General features: G+C 42.2%; 1 protein-coding gene across 1 annotated transcript in view; it reads right to left on the reverse strand.

The window, feature by feature from the left end:
* The window catches only part of gpc3 (glypican 3), a 98,666-nt gene that overhangs the window by 26,984 nt on the left and 54,486 nt on the right, over positions 1-17,196 (reverse strand). Inside the window, exons 4-6 of the mRNA XM_086138831.1 lie at positions 13,765-13,907; positions 13,351-13,476; positions 9,147-9,258 (exon numbers count right to left, since the gene is read on the reverse strand). Of these exons, the coding sequence (XP_085994957.1) occupies positions 9,147-9,258; positions 13,351-13,476; positions 13,765-13,907 (381 nt within the window). The remainder of the gene's footprint in view (positions 1-9,146; positions 9,259-13,350; positions 13,477-13,764; positions 13,908-17,196) is intronic.

Below are 17,196 nucleotides of genomic sequence, written 5' to 3' on the forward strand. Positions count from 1 at the left end.
CAGTTGTCCACTGCATGAGAATCCCATGATCACACGTAGGAGGCCGACAGATTCAGTCGGGTAAAACAATAGAATTCGGACTCTCATCAAAGAGAGTGCATATTAGAGATGGGCCTTTGACTAAAGCTATCTCACTCACATGCGCAAAGATATTTTTTAACGCATTTTCACCTCACTCCGATTTAGTTTAAAAAAAAAAAGAATACATCTTGACAATACATCACTCGTCTATCATTTTATGAGGTTAAACATGAGGCAATAACACCATGGGACATGTTTCATATTGCAGTCAATATCATGTTGCACATTTCGAAAGGCACACGTCTTCTTCTTCTTTCCCTGTCTACACACTAATGCAGAAGACAGAGATTTTGGAAAGTCTTTAGTCTGGCCATATTTCCCCAAAAGCTGAGTTTCTAAGGCCCAAAAACTCAATTTGCATGTGAACAAGATCAGCATGCAAAACTATGGCTACAATGCCTTGGCCTTGACCATTAAGGGGTAAAACCTTATTCTGATTCATTTATTATTCAATCAATATACAGTACTGTGTGTATTTTTTTTAAATGACAGACAAGCTCTCTAAAGATTCTGAGCTCCTGTTTCGATACCAGCGGTAAGTAGGCGTGTTGAGTAGCAGTATAAGGGAAGCACCGCATTTTGAGAAAGAATATCAATGTGTGATGAACGAAAAGACCACCCACCCATGCACCCATCCATCGACTATTGCGTTGGTTCCTATTTGGGTCACGGGTATGCTGGAACCGATACCGAGTGAGTTAGGCGAAAAGGCAGAGTATACATTGGACTGGTCGCCACCCAATCACTGGGCACATGTTGACAAACAAGTATGCAGACACAAAATCACACTTTTGGGCAGGTTAGTTTTCAATTATGCGAACGCGCAAGTTTTTGGGAACGTAGGAGGAAGATGAAGTTAAACAAAAAGACCATTCAGCAAAAATAAATAAAACAATACACACATTTGGTCATGAATTATTTTGGGGTGCGAGTTACTCTCACTTCATTGAAAAGGCCGCCTTGTTTTTCTTTAGACCGGTTGCTGACAAGGAGCACCACTCCATGTAGTAAATTCTTAATGATTACTTCAGGAAGAATTGATAACTCTGTCCCTGCATAATTGATGACAGCAACACAATCCAAACAAAATTAAAGTTACCCAGTCGTCCTCGTGGGACTGGATGATGCTGTTGTATTACCACTACCACCCCACCCCCCACCCTTTAGTTTGAAGGGACTGGTGAGACAATTGTCAAGCTGAAGACCAGGAGGGCAGACCCGGCACACCGCATCATTTAATGTGTCCTGCGAAAGCAGCCCGTGAGCATCAAATTCAGGCTTCTTGCCAAAATCGCAAAATTGTAAATTGTCTTCTTTAATAATACTGACAATCGCAAGCGTTTTCTGTTACCAGTCCCCCTTTTGAAATAAAATGATTAATGGTTTAAGTAGTGAACTAGTCATCTTTCAATTTATTGTGTGTTAGTAATCATATTAGGCAATTAAGTTTATATGGTTTCACAGTCATAACCGCCCTCTTAGAGAAGCCATCACCGTATTAAAAAATAATGAGAATGACAACACTCGTATATAGAGGGGGAAGAAGTGATCCATCAAAAAATGCCACACACAAAGTGGCCATTTAGATTGTGAATGCTGTTAAGACAGAGACGAGTTGCTTTGCATGAGTTCAAAAAGCAACCTGGTTTTTTTTAGCCTGATCAAAATGCAGATGATGCAGCTTTTTAAAGGAGGGCGTCCCTTTGAGCACCTTGAGCCGCATTCAGAATGACATATTAGAGATGTTTTCAACAAAAATGGTCAAAGAATCAACTACACATGGCAGACAAAAGTGGTTGAGTTAACAATAAACACTAAACTTGCGATATTTAGAATGTTGATGCCACATCGATTGCCTTTTAATAGCCTAATTGCCTTTTATATGTTTTTGGACAAACAACTACAATAGATAACAAATTCAACAAACTGGAAGAGCTCAGTTCCCTCGATTAAACCTCTGTGGATTATCATGACTTGGATGGCTGAGAATCTACACAGACATCAAGAGAACGCAATGACTTAGCAGGCTCAATGGCATTTAAATTGATATTGCGAAAGTGAGCAAAACATGACCGAAGCAATTATGCTATTAAGCATAATGTCATTATGCGTGGAAATCAAAATTTGTATCCCTAAAGTGGTACAACTTTGTGTTGAGTAAATCTACTTATTTGCTTTCGGCAATGATTATTAACATCCCGCCTAACATACTGTTCACTGAAAAATATTTGTTGAATTTACTCGATTTTATTGTGTCAAAAGGTTGCATGAAATAAAATTATCTGGATCCTGAATTTTTTTTTTTACTCTGATTTCGCAGGAAAAATAGTATCTGAATCCAGATGACTTTTTTTGTGCAGCCACTTGATGAAATGAAATTGAGTAAATTCAACACAGCATTTGTTTTCAGTGTATATGTACACCTCGCCTCAATAAATTGGAGTTGGGTTTGGTATAAGAGTAAAAACACATTTTTGTGCAGAACACGTTAATAGTCGACTTTACTTCGCTGATTATGAGTGACCGCTCGAAGACAAAAATGCCAAAGCCGATTTTTTAATTTATTTTTTTGCTCCACATCTAATCATGGCAGACTCAACACGCAGACAGAGCTGCCACAACCTGAGGGGCAAACGGGGGCTGCTGAGATGAAAAGCCAAGGACTTTGAGGGGCAATGAAAAAAAGTTAAGGGAGTGCAAACACTCTGACAGGTCCGGAGAGGAGCCTCTACTCTGCTGTGCCTGCCACAAACAAAAGGCGGAGGAGGTCTGTGACCCTCACATGGAGACCCTCTGATGACCTAGCGCAGACAGGAAACAGGAAGTGTGACCCCTGACCTCTTTGTGGGGGAAGGAATCCTGTTACACGGGAGCATGTGACTGCGCCCGGTGACAACACAACAAGCTCAGAACGTCAGGATTGCAACAGGAAGAATTCAGCCCTTGATACATTCATCTACCTTGTGGCAAACTTATAAAGAGTTTAAAAAAACTAAATAAAACACGGTAAGCTTGAACTGAGAACAAAGCATCATGGTGAGGTAGGCTTTTATTTAAAGAGCATTTTTAGATCGGTTTCATTGAAAATTATGATTTCCAGTTCAAATCACTCCTGCTCATTTTGAATGATAGCAAAGTTCACTCCCCTCAAACTGAATCAAAGGTTTTACTTAGTCCAAATCAGAGGTTTTGAATTCAGACCATGTGATGTAACACCAGGTTGCGTGTGGGTCTCTTTCTGCCATGCGGCGTTAAATCACAACAAAAATAAAAGATGACGATTGCTCGAAATAACTTAATGATGCCTTTCTTTTTTTAGCGAGTGATGTGGTCATTTATCGTTAAATCAAGATGAATGATGCAAAGCGGAAACCGGGACAGCGCGACGGATGAGTGGTTAGCACGTCTGCCACATAGTTAGCAAGATCGTTAAAAAATGGGAAAGGAAATAGACCAATAAGATGGTGGGTCAGATGGGAAGAAAGGAAGGAAAAGGAAGAAAAAAATTCAAATGGAGACAATGGAACAAACAATGGTCAAGCTAGTCTATTCTATTCTGAATTAGATATTTACTTTGTGTTCATGTAAATGTTTGACAAAGGCAAAGTAATACTGTGGATTGGAATAAATTCAAATTCAAGGTTTGAACCAAATCATAAATATCATTTGTGGGGAAGTAACCAAATTAGTTGAAACAGATTTGTTATTTCAAGTTGTTACAAAGTATTTTTTCAGGGCAGGCACAACTTTTATAACCCCGCCGTGTCAGAATTACACCTTGTGCAATGGGGTGGCCGTGGTGGGGGAGTGGTTACAGAGAAGTCAGCCTGACTTGAGCCAAGGGGTTTGAAGCGGGGGGGACAGGCAGACTAATTGGGAGGAAAAGGGCCTTCACATGCTCCGTCTGACCTCCCAGCCAGCAGGGGAGAGGGCTGCTGTGGTACTGTGTGGACGTGGGGACGTCTGGGGGCAGTGGGGGGTTATCTGGTCGCTAGATTCCCAAAGTTAAAGAACCATAACTTCAAATAACGCCTCCAATCTTAAACCGAGCATGAAGCCCAAAGCCACCTGACAGGATAACGTGCGTGTGGCGCTTTGACGAGGGAAATGACTGCGCCTGCATAAATGCCCCCCACCCCGCCCCCCATCTCCTCAGAGGTTTACACCAGGTGTCACACTTCATTTAAAAAACCCTCATGGCTTATCACCCGCTTATAAATATAGCAGAATAACAAGCGCTCCTTCCTCCTCCGCTTCAAGGGCAGCCTTCCTCACCCACATAAAACCGAGGAGGGCGAGAGGACGAAGGCCCCGAGGGGGTTTGTTAAATGACGCTTGGTAAATAACATCAAACAGATTTCTACCGCTTTGACTTGAGGCAGCATAATGGCTCGGTGAGCGAGTCTACATTGACAAAACAGCAGGCCCTGTCTGACACCTTTGGTGTCTATTAGTCTTGATTTGTAAGCACACCCGATAGGAGAACGGCAACGAATGCTGGCACTCTTATGAAACGGTTTCTATTTTATATCTGCAGTCATTATAACATGCAATGTGTGTGTCACGTAATTTAAAAGCGATCTGAAGAGCCGCTTTATGCTCAAGCCATCTGGTTGTATGTCATGGGCATATGTAAAAAGTATGGGTTATAATTAGAGACGCACGCATGTAAAAAAATACACACACACACACACACACACACACACACACACAGTACACACACTGAACATGTATTGTGTACCCTTTGTGTGTGTGTGTGTGTGTGTGTATATTCTATATGAGTTTGCATAAGGTGTCACGCACATACTGGCCAGGCTCTGGTGCCTCTGAGGAAGTGAGATTGTGTGATGGAATTTTTGGCACTCAGGACCTGGTTTATTTTCCACCCCGGATTCCTGTTCTACCTGCAAGATTTTCCCAGGTTCTGGCTTCAATTAGCCTGGGAAGCTGGAAAGAGGGGAAGGGATCTCGGGCTTTAGAGGGAAGGACGAGGCGGGAGGGAAGCGAGGGAGGGAAGCGCGACAGAACTGGAGTCTGTCACACACAAGTCAGCACAGCTGGAGTGTTGGAAAGAGGTCCAATGAGCCCGCAGAGATAAAGGACGCTTCCAAGTTGTAAAACTTTTAACATGGAATTCAAGGATGGGTTAATCTGGTTATGAGACAGCAATTTGAACAGTTTGTGATGAAGGAATTTGATGTTGCCCAAATAGCAGCCATACAAAGACTTCTTTCATATCCGTCGTGTTGTTAATGTATCTCTCTAAAGAGCGTCACATAGCTAAGTCGAGCTTGTCAGAATAAGTCTCGAGAGGTCTGACCCTCTAAATTGCAAATTCATCCAACAAATGAGTGGGAAACACTCTGTAATCAAAGCCCAATCACATAATTGCTCTATTTTGCCACTAGCTCAACCATCTCCTGTGAGATTAGTTGTTCGGAGTAGAAACTTGATACCCTGGGAAGTTCAACAGATGTGGAGCTAAACAAGCTCATCTCTGCAGAAGAAGAAGACATCATCAAAATAATATGTTCTCACTTGAAGGCCCGCGTCACCACACGGGAGCTGTCTGGGCCACTTTTCATAACGGACACAGCGCAAGCAAGGCGTCAGGACACACGGCGGAGGCGATGTGTTGTGTTGATGTACACTTGACCGTGTCAGCTCTGACATATTTCAAACCGCACAGACAGGACCTCACAAAGTGACAAAAATGTACCACGGCTCCTCAAAGTCTTGGGCTGCTTCAAGAATTTGTGAGGTTAAAACAGAAGGAAGCAAAGTCGCTCAATCCTTTTTTTTTTTTTGTTGGCAGATCATGTTAAACTTCGGCTCAGGAATCTTATCAGCAGTGATAAGCGTGAGAAAAGGTATATTAGTTCTTTTTGGTATTTTCCTTCGGGTGCCCCTTCCAGATAGACTCTGTGACTGTAGATACTGGGATCAATGCTGACAATGTGAGAAATGACACATTTCCGCTGCATAGCTTGCATTTCTCACGGTTTCCATCACAGAGGCACTTGGAGGTGGGGAGGAAAAAAAAGACGATTCACATTCCAAATGCGGTCTGACAATTGAAAATGCATTAAATAGTCCCCACAGGAATCTGCAGAGAAAAAGCGTTGATTCCACGGAGAACAATCCTGATGTCTATGGCATGAAAGTTGATTTTCTGAGGGCATTAAAATAAAGACCTAAAAGACCAGTTATAAAGCAAATGAATGTAGTTGTGAATGAAGAGTTGTTTTAGCAAATTATCTGCAAAATCAAAACAATGAGGAACATTGCGGTCATAAAATAATCAACATCAATATTTTCAATATCACGCTAGGGCAGACGAATTGAACGGTAATAATTATTTTACATTTTATTTTCATGATTTATAAAGTGCAAAACATTTCACCAAATATGGGTTGAAGGTAGAACAAGTGGTTTTAAAGCAAAGACTGAAAATGGACACTAACCACTTGACCTGGATATTGTAAGCATTCTGCATACAGGTATGATAGTTGTAATTCAACCAACATTTATTACGCGCGGCGATGACCTGACGTCATCTTTAGTGGTCATCTCCGTTATGTGACGGTATCTTTGCCAGTGTTGGAATCCATTGCGTCTGTCCTCAATGTTCTACTGTGTGGCCCCTCCCTCTGTTCTGTTCTCGACTGCTTTTCCCTTAATTCAGTGTGTGCTGGGCGTCTCCCCAATCATGACATCTGTCTCAGCCACACACCTGCCAGTCTTCACCTCATCAGCCACACTCTCCAGTAAATGTGACTGACTAGGGGGCAAACTGTTCAGATGGACGGAATATTGCATCAGAATCGAACTTGGTTCTACCTGGTTATTTGAGTTTGGCCATATGGCCGCCGAATGCGGCGCCTGAATGGATCAACACGCTGCGTTAAACTGGGAATTTGGCAGCCTGGCCCCAAAATGAGTGCCACTAAAGTGATGCATCAGAATATGAATGAATACACACTCCACGCTGGCTCAGCTGTACTTCAAATGTGTCACAAATCGCCATCCCGTCGTCATGGTAACACAATGCTGTAGTAGAGACAAGTACCCTGCAGTTGCTCATGAGTTTGTGATAGAACGCCCCCCCCCCCTCCCCAAAAGCTGGCTAATTTTAACAGGACTGTAAAAAAGAGGGTGAAACATAAGGAACATTGCATATTTTGTCTCGCATCGACACTGAAAAACTGTGCTTACATAACAGTCATTTAAACTTCCCTAGACTATGGAATTGGATTGCTTTACTGCAATTTGCGAAGCATTCTTCTTACTTTGTGCACCGCTGTCAGACGACTCTTTGCTGCGTAAAAATTTGTCTTGACAGCTGGGTCGTAAATGACTTAACGGCAAATGAAATCCGCAATCAGTTTTTCATCAGATGATCTTCCAGGATTTTAAAACTCAAGTAGAGTTCATGCAGACGCCAGAGTTAAAGGTGGACGGAAATATCAGGAATCTATTTCCAGAATTAAAGAATGCGCACGCGCGCACGCACACACACACACACACGCGCACACGCACGCGCACGCGCACGCACAGTGTCTGCAACATAATGAGGTTTGTCGTCTTAGCAAAAGACAAATGTCATCACTAAGAAATATGATCTCCATGGCAAATAGTTGAGTGGAGCAGCTCTGCTTAATATCATATTGTTAAAAATATTTGTCTCTGGCAGGGCTGAGCCATTTTCAAAGGATTACACATTAGTTTGTGTGAGGGTCCATTATAACTTTGTTATACAGCACCTTAAAAAGATAAAAAGAAAACAAACAAACCCCCATAATATAGCATTGAAGAGGGCATTGTTATCATTTTTCTTTGATCATATATTCCATGCATCCATTTTGCACAGCACTCGTTCTCATTTGGGTAACGGGTGAGCTGCAGCCTATCCCAGCTAGCTGACTTTGGGCGAGAGGAGGGGTACACACCGGACTGGTCAACCGTTCATACTCACATTCACACCTGACAATGTTAAATATTCATTTGAGGCAGGCATGCTAATCACTTGCCACCATGTTGCCCCTTTTATCAGATTATTACAAAATAATTGTATTTAGTTGGATGAGGAGAAGACACATGCATTTGTCAAATCATTTCTTGCATATATCTAATACAAGTCTCAGCTCGTACCAGTACGTAAATAATTATATATTGATGGGCAAAAATAATCCCAATGTTGACAGAAAAAAAAACACCCGCATTGTCAAAACAGAGTCAAACTGAGTCATGAGTGGGAAATGTTAAAAATAACAAGACAGGAGGGGAGTGAACAAACTTCCAACAATGATGTTAAAAGCCTGACTTTCCAGCAGGACTAAGCATGAGGTAATGCTGAAAAACAAAATTATAGTCGGAAACCACAAGCCTCTGTATTTTTTCTTGAGAGTTTCTGCTTGTCAGAGGAGCTAAGAGGGTCGGCAGCTGCTCTTTGGATCTTTCAGGTTGTTTAAAGCCGAGAGAAGTATTGTAATCCACCAAGACAGGCCTGCGGCGCTCGCCGGCTCTCTCTCTCTCATGCATACACACACACACACTTTAGGCAAATGTGTCTGCGTTTGTGGTGCTGTGGTGATTCAATATGTTGACAGGTACAAGTTGTACCACCGGGAAGCGGGAAATTTGGCCACAGCCATTGCGTAATACATCTGCCAGCTAACTTTGAGCCTAGGTGCAAGCATTTCTGGTTCCTGCCCGCCACGCTCCAAAAGGTGGTTTCCATGGTGATGACAGTATGAAATAACACTAAAAATAGCCACACTGCGCGATTAATTTTTAAACGTCAAAACAATCTCAATCGCCCTTGCAAGTGTCCTACACTGGCCCCACTGTTGTGAATTTGTGTCTGAGACCACACACAAAGGGTTTTTTACAAGTTCCTGCCTCTAACACAAAATGGACAAATGTTCACTTGTCTGTGCTGACCGCTGCAACACCTGAGTGATGGCTCACAGGTAAGTATACACACATACACAACATAAACTTCTTCCACATTACATAAAAGAATAATAATAACAATTCAAAACAAAAAAAATCATAGCACTCACCTGGTTGATGTGCTTGAGTTTGTCTATCATCTGACTGATGACAGGCTCGAGGGGCTTGTTGTTTCGTGATTCAGAACCTGAGTGTGAGCGCTTCAGGTTGGGCCCCGAAAACCTGACAGAGCAGCAAGACAATGCATTATGTTGCTGAATTAGAAATACAGTCATTGGCATAGGGCACTGACATCAGGGTATAAAAAAATGAACACTCGACCATTAAGTTAAAAACTGCTTGATACAGTATTAAGCTCAAACTGCATTGTATTGACAGATGTTTCCAAAACAAAGGGCATTGTTCATAAATCAAAATTCCAAGTATTCATATCATATCCATCCATCCATTTTCGATTTTTCGGTTGCGCTAGAACATAATCCAAATGGTAGACAAACACCTATTCACACTCACATTGACACCGACGCAGAATTTAGTTTTCAATAAACCGAACACGCATGTTTATTTAACGTGAAGGAAAGCCAGAATTTCTGTAGAAAACTCATGCAAACTCAACACCGGAAGGCAAGAGTTGAGATTTGAGCCGCGAACCTCCCAACTGTGAGGCAGACGCGCAAATTAGTCCACTGTGTTGCATGTCATTAATATCATAATATCCGATCCACTGAAACACCTACAGACATATTTTTGACCTCAGGAAAATGAGATCAAAGGTTATTCAAATATCTTTGACTCTAATCAGGAGAGTCCCTTGGGCTCACACTAAAACAGTTCTGTACTAGAAGACAAATCAGCTGGCCATTGGCTACACACAGTCCTGATAGATAAATAAAATATATTTTTTTAAAAATAGATAAGAAGACAAAGCTAAAACGTTGATGACAGCGTCTGCTCAAACGACATGGGGGTTGTTATTATTCTCTGGGTAAGCGACTAAAACTTGAAGTTTACTGCCATCTCGTGGTGGTTATGTAAATTGCAAGCCCTCTCTTTTGAAATGTAAATAAATCTCTTATGATTTATTTAAGATTAAGATATCCTTTATTTGTCCCACACTGGGGAAATTTACAGCCTACAGCAGCAAGAATCATGTACATTTACAACTTAACACAAACGAAACGTACCCCCCTTCATTTTTAAGTTATTTAAATAATAACATTGTTGTAAATAGTCAACGGAGAGTCCCCTCTTCAGTGCCACCTCGAAAGCAAGGGAGCCAAGGATTTTTTTTCCACATCTTTGCAGATTTCTCAAAAGTGACAGAACCCACATTTCATGTTTACGTTTGCCAGTCCAAACCATTCTTGTAACTCTGCACCGCACAGGATAAACATTTAGAAACATCCGCTAATCAGGCAATTGACGACTGAGGATGGGGGGTGCCCCAATTAGGAAATAGTTATTTCCAGTGTCAAACTTTTGCCGTCATAAATCTTTTTTCTTCACGTGATTATGGTACCATGTCAACACGCTCACCTGTGATATTAGTGAAAAAGAAACCACGGCTACTTATTAACATACAGTACTGTAACTTTGACAACTTCGAATGAAATCCAGCAGGACTCACGTGTCCACACACACACACACACACACACACACACACACACACACACACACACAAAAGAAATTTACCTTCAATTTCCATTAAGCAGACTTTTTCTGTGCACTAATTCCGTCTTTCCATTAAATTCAGAAAACGGTTTGCCGAATTATTTATTCTTCTTATTAGGAACAATCTCCACCCTTTCCGCTGCTAATTATCGTATTAATAATGGAAAGGGGGTGGGGGGGGGGGGTCCATTTAGCAAAGGATCAGGGGATGTGTGGGTTGAGGGGGGAGATGGATTAGAAGATGGAGCTAAGCTGATGCTCCATATAATAGTTCCCTGTAATGTTACCAGATACAACATATTGTATTTATATATTTAGTTTTCGAACTATTTTCATGTTATATTACTTTGATCAGATTATTCAACCAAAATTAGACCGGCTGATACAGCTGATTCTCAACAGACGTGCAGCCATTTCCACATTACTTGATGGCGCACACCCGCCTTAGCTAACAGGTACGGACAGAGGTCACACTTTTTTGTGTTTTGCCTCTTCTGTTAATGCAGCCACTTGATGCTGGCCTGTTCTCCATCCCAAACACCAAGCTATGGACATCTGGTGAGAGAGCCTTCAGTGACACAGCCCTCCAAATCCCTGTAACACCCTCCCGACTGAAATCTGTGACGTGACCTCCCTGAAATTTTGTTTTTTAACAAGACTTGAAACGCACCATTACTTCACTTAAGCCTATATTTAGTGACAGGAATACACATAAACATAAATATTGCGTTGGGTCTGTTGGAATCAGTTGTTGCCATTATTATTATTCGTAGTAGTAGTAGCAGTAGTCGTAGTGCAGTAAAATTATAATGAATGAATACCTCTCAGATAGTCCTATGGGAAGATAAAGAATATCAGACAGTGGCCTCCTATGTTGAACTGCCATAATATATACTGTACTGTATATCAATAAGATATTTTTCTATTTCCATAATTTCCAATGAGCAACAAATGAAATGAAAGGAGGTTTAACTCTGAGATTGGACATAATAACTTCGGCACACATACCAAAGAATGTTCCGTATCTATTGTACACCAATGCGGTTTATAATGCATCACCTTGTGTGACTCAAACTGAAATAAGCATTGGTATCTTTTGCTTTCTCCGACCATCTCTTCCCCCAGATATTGAATGTTTAGACACCACAAAACATTTTCTCTTCCATCATTTATCCCCCGCGCGTATGCAGAGGAGGATATGTACTTTTGGAGATCACACACCGCTCCAATCTATCAGTTATCAGCGTGACGCTGTTTGATGTGCTGTAAAAAGTTGCTCCTGTGATCTTAGCTCGGACTGGTATGGTAAACACGCCTGACAAAAAGTACTATATTTGGCCTTAAGGTCACTATGGAAAAAATGCAAACATTCAGCCCTTGATTTTTCCAGGACCCGATAAAAAAAAATAAAAAATCCCACAATGAACCGCGCGAGACAATTTGAAGAAGAAGACCATATCTGTAATTGTAATGGAGGATAATCCAGCACAAATCGTGGAGTAAAAATGTACTTTGCTGTTTTTACGCACACGTGCCATACGAGATGACACTGAGAATTGTTTGCCGGGAGGTATTGTAATCGCTCCATCATTCACTCTCCACTGCAGCCCCCCTACGCGCTCCTATCACGCCGTTAAGTCCAGCTTGTAATCGTCCCCTCCGGACAGTCCTGCCCCTCACCAGCACCGTGTCTCCTCCTTAAATTCGCTATCTTTGCGGCAGACTCTCACAGCAGCTGCCCTCTTGAACAAGAGGTCAAAAATTCACCCGGAGCACATTTCCTCTGAAACGTGCCAGTGCAAAGATTCAACTCCAAACAATTTCAAATGGCAAGCTGTACTTCCAGAGGAAGGGTATGAGTGCCAAATTAAAAATGGTGGTGTGAAAGGATGGACAGAAAGCAGCAGGGTGGTCATACCTGGGGTATCATTTTAATGTCTGGGATCCTTCTGACATTCTCACATGGGACAGAGTATTCTTAGAGACCTTGTTACACATTGTTTACGTTAACTTCAAATTTAAAAAAGATAAAACCGATTTGAATGCAAACTCTAAAACAACACTGTCATCTAACAGCAAAATAACATTCAATTGTGGCAGTCAACTTGATTCAAAACCATTACTTACAAACCACAGTATGCTAAGACCATGGCCAAGACGTCATTGTTTATCATAACATCTCCAGTCATGGTTTCATGATATACAAGTGAAGTGGAATTCTATGGAGACCACATGGAGAAATATGGAACGAAGGAGAGACTGATGGAGTCGGCAATTAAGTGAACAGCAAGACGGTGAAAGCATGCCTGATATTAATAGTCCTGTCGCGCCAAAGTCAAGTCACACTGTTGTTGTGTGTAGCTCAATTAGCGTTTCACACTTTCGTTATTTGTTTTCGGGCCAACACAGAAAGGAGCAGTTGAATGTGCGAAGATGATCGTAAAGTTAGATTTTTTTCATGCACAATTTGTTCCCCCTGATTTCTGAAGTGCTTAGCTGGGCTCCAGGGTGTACCTCACCTCTCACCCAAAAATGGGATAGACTACAGGTAACCCAAGCACTACAGAAATCAATCAAATGCTTTCCGTTTGGCCCACATTATCCTTATTATTGTCCATTCAAGAAGATAAGCCACTGACTTACCTGTCTGTCATTTCTTGCCCGTTCCAGCAGAGAGAGTGGTTTGCTGGGATAGGCTCTCGGCTGCACAGAGACTCCCCGAGACCACTGTAGAAGGAGCTGAATTCTCTCAGATTAGAAATGAACTCCCTGAAGAAGGGGAAGCAAGAAAATGTCCATCACATGACTCGAAAGAGAAAGCTAGCCAATGAGCTCAGTCCCACAGGAGAGCAAAAAGTAGCAATGTCTCTTCTCCTAATTGGTGTTAATGTAGGTACTGTGTTGCAGAGGCCAGTGGGCCCGAGGGGCATTGTTACAAAGTGCGCTCGGGCCTGTTACTGCATTACTTATGTGGGGAAAATAAACTGGATGAAACCAGCAGAGTGCCATTTCGGCGCACAAACACGCAACCAAACTAGAAGCCCGTGGTCCGCTCACCTCCGGAGCCCCGCTAAGGTCTCATCGGGATCCGAGGGTGATGGCTGAGTGTTGCGGGCCACAGAGGCAGCGGGATGCTGGAAAGGAGGAGATACGACAGAGCGGGCGGTCCGCTGTTGAGATTGTCCACACATGCCGCTCACCTGCAGAAGAGAGGGAGAAAGGACACTGAGAGTGCTTCTATTCTACTTCCAGCTTCCGCTTGTAAGCAGGTTCAATGTCCCTTCGTTGAGCAACGACGGCACCACAGGCGCTGTCTGCACTCGATCTGCTGAGCCCCTCTGCAAATTGTCATCTGTTTAGGTGTGTTTATTTTGAGAAGGGAAGAAAGTGGGGATTTGCATAACAAACACGTCATTGTATCATCCGCCAGCCATTCTTCAGCAACACTCCGAAACGTGAGGAAATAAAATGAGGCCTCTCGTTTGCCACGCTCCCAAAATAAATGCCATTGTGTTTTCACATGGGATGTACGTACCAATAATAAAGAAGGAGTCCCACTCTGTCTCCTAGAGATAATAGACTTGGCACATGCTTTGCAGGTGCTATAAACATGCAAATTGTTGTTAATGTTTCGCTGTTTAAAGATTTGCTGGTGGTTTAATTTCCCCAGGGGATACCGGCCTGAGCTTAATTTTGCCATTTAGCTTTAACAGCTAATTGTGTCTTGCTCTCGTGAAACGGAAGAGACTGGTGCTGCAGTAGCACATTACTTATGGAGACTGATGGATCAGTTAATACGTCTATATTCGGAATATGGTGGCACACACTCAGGGCTCAAGCACAAATATGCACTTGCTATCATTTAAAGTCTCCATAAGACTTTTACCCCATGACATGAGGACAACCTAATGTAAAAACTCACACAGGCACACATACAAACACACGCATTTATTAACTTGCTGACCTAAATGGGAGATTATCTAAAAAAATAAAAATAAATAAAAACAATCACACAACAAGATGAGTACAGTACCAAACATACACACAGACAAGCACATACACTAACTTGTTTCATGAATCAGCATTGTCGGATCGTATAACAGGTCATAACTTAAAGTACAAAATTGGATGTAACTCTCCCTCACGGGCAATTTTTTGAAGACGCATGCCTCAAATTATGCATCAATTAACCCATGGGGTTGGAGGTGAGTCAGACTGCACCGACGGCCCACCGCAGTCAGCCCAGAATATGTATTTGTTATTTTGTTTAAACGTGTACAATGTTTAATTTTGTTTAAGTGACTGTGAGTGTTAATAGTTGTTGCTGGAGCCTATCCCAGCACTCTTCGGGCAGCAGGCGGGGGACACCCTGAACTGGTTGCCAGCCAATCGCAGGACACACTACGGTCTCACTTCATACGTGTGTTGCGGTAACATGTTTCAATTGTGCAAAGACATTTTTACTCAGCATCGAGGCTCCTTCCCCTGATTGGATATGAGCGGATTCGTGAGGTGACAGCGGCTTCGGCGGATAGCAATGTTCGTGCGACAATAATTCCATGACGTGTGCTCACACTGCGTTTCACCCTCCCCCACATTTTTCTTTCCTGCTACGTCAACCACTTAAATAAACTTTTTATATGACGAGAATATGCTATACAAACTCCAAATACAGGTCAGGTAAAAAAAAAAAAATGTCATCCATTGCACACATTTGCTGTGAGCTGGGAGGGTGAGAGTAGTGCGGAATTGCTCACGCAACTTAGAGGGAACACGACCCTACCGAGGATAAGCGGTTCTGAAGATGGATGGATGGTCGGACGGATATATTGTTTGTTGTCTGGTTTGACAATAAAAAACAAACGCACTAAGACACAGACAAACACGTTTTTTCTCCTCCTGTCCCCAAAAGGTAACATTAGGAGGTCCCCGTGGACCCCACAACAGCCGGAATACCTTAGCAAAACACACACACACACCCACACACGTATCCATGCACTCAAAATTATGAGGTTTCCTTGGTATACTCCTCAGAAAGAAAAGTGGACCTCACAACAAAAGTCAAATGTTACCTAAACTACACTAAACAAACACACGTACACACACACACACACACACACACACACACACACACACACACACACTCACATAAATACCTATATATGCTATATTAGGGCCTCATAACCTGACAAATACTTAAACACATTCGCATCAACACACACGCACACACACATTATTTCTGTCAGTGAATCCTCCTCTCCGACATCCTCTCTTGTAATTGTCCCCGCTGCGCTGTACATGCGGCGAGCACTGATGCTCTCTGGCCATGATTAATGTGATTGGAACTGTGTTCTTCTTTTGGTTGGCACGTTCCTTCAGAAGCCACAGGGGACTCTGGGACGGAGCGATTCAGCGCAGACGCCCCTCCGCCCACCCATGCCGAGTTGTTTCGCGAAATCCTCAAGGAAGGGGCACATTAATGTCGCGCAGGGATGGACTAACACGAGCTACAGGGTAGCAGCTGATAAAGCCTGCCTCAGTGGTAGTGCTTAGAAATACCTGCCCAGTTTTATCTTTACTGAGCAGCCTGCCGCACTGATGGCGGGATGGAGCCTGTCCACAAGTCATAAAACACACAATCGGGCCTTATGATTTGCGGTGTACAAACATGCACCTCAGCTCTTCTGAGTCTACATCGCAACATGATGTAAAGCTACAACTGCAAATAAATACTTGGATAAGACGACTTTCATTAGAATTCCACTTGACTGGTCGTAATATTACACTTTTTAGTAAGCAGTTTGAGGGAGAAGATATTGCCCATGAGCAACTTCACTATGGCCCTTCCTTAATTTAATAGACATTTGCAACGAGTGCATTCGATTCTTAACGTTATATTTTGACCTTTGTAGGCACAACTTTCGTGCCCGCCGCCCATCGAGTATGCAAACTACAGTCGAACCTCTTTCCAACGTATCCCGTTTACAATGTTTTCACCACTATAATGTTCACATTTCCAAATCCCAATTGCACATAAGACATTTTCCATATGCAGATTTTGCTAATAACCAACACCGTTCTAAAAATAAACGTCATTAAAATGACTGGATTTTTCCCGCAGAGTCCAAAACAGTCAGTTCCAAACCTTTCTTACAAATTGTGGACCCCGCACCCTTTCATCATACCATGAGGACCCCCTCACTCATAAGGGTTGACGAGTTCTCCAAATGCAGAACATAACACAACTGATTATTATATGGAAATCTTTTTATTTCTTCTCCATTATTTTAACAGTTCTTATCCATTATCGTCTTCTTAACCTAAAAGAAACCTGAAAATAAATTATCTTGCAAATAAATCAAATTTAATAATATAATTTTAAAAAGTAAGAACTCAAAATAAATAAAAATGCTTTTGTTATGCCCCACAAAAAATGGAGCTGATTATTTGACTCAGTGCCCTTTAAGCGGGCATTTAAACCCGTCTCCC

This window comes from Hippocampus guttulatus, chromosome 2 (assembly GCF_054856545.1).
Source record: "Hippocampus guttulatus isolate MCC_2025c chromosome 2, RoL_Hgut_1.0, whole genome shotgun sequence".
In the NCBI taxonomy this organism is placed as follows: domain Eukaryota; kingdom Metazoa; phylum Chordata; class Actinopteri; order Syngnathiformes; family Syngnathidae; genus Hippocampus; species Hippocampus guttulatus.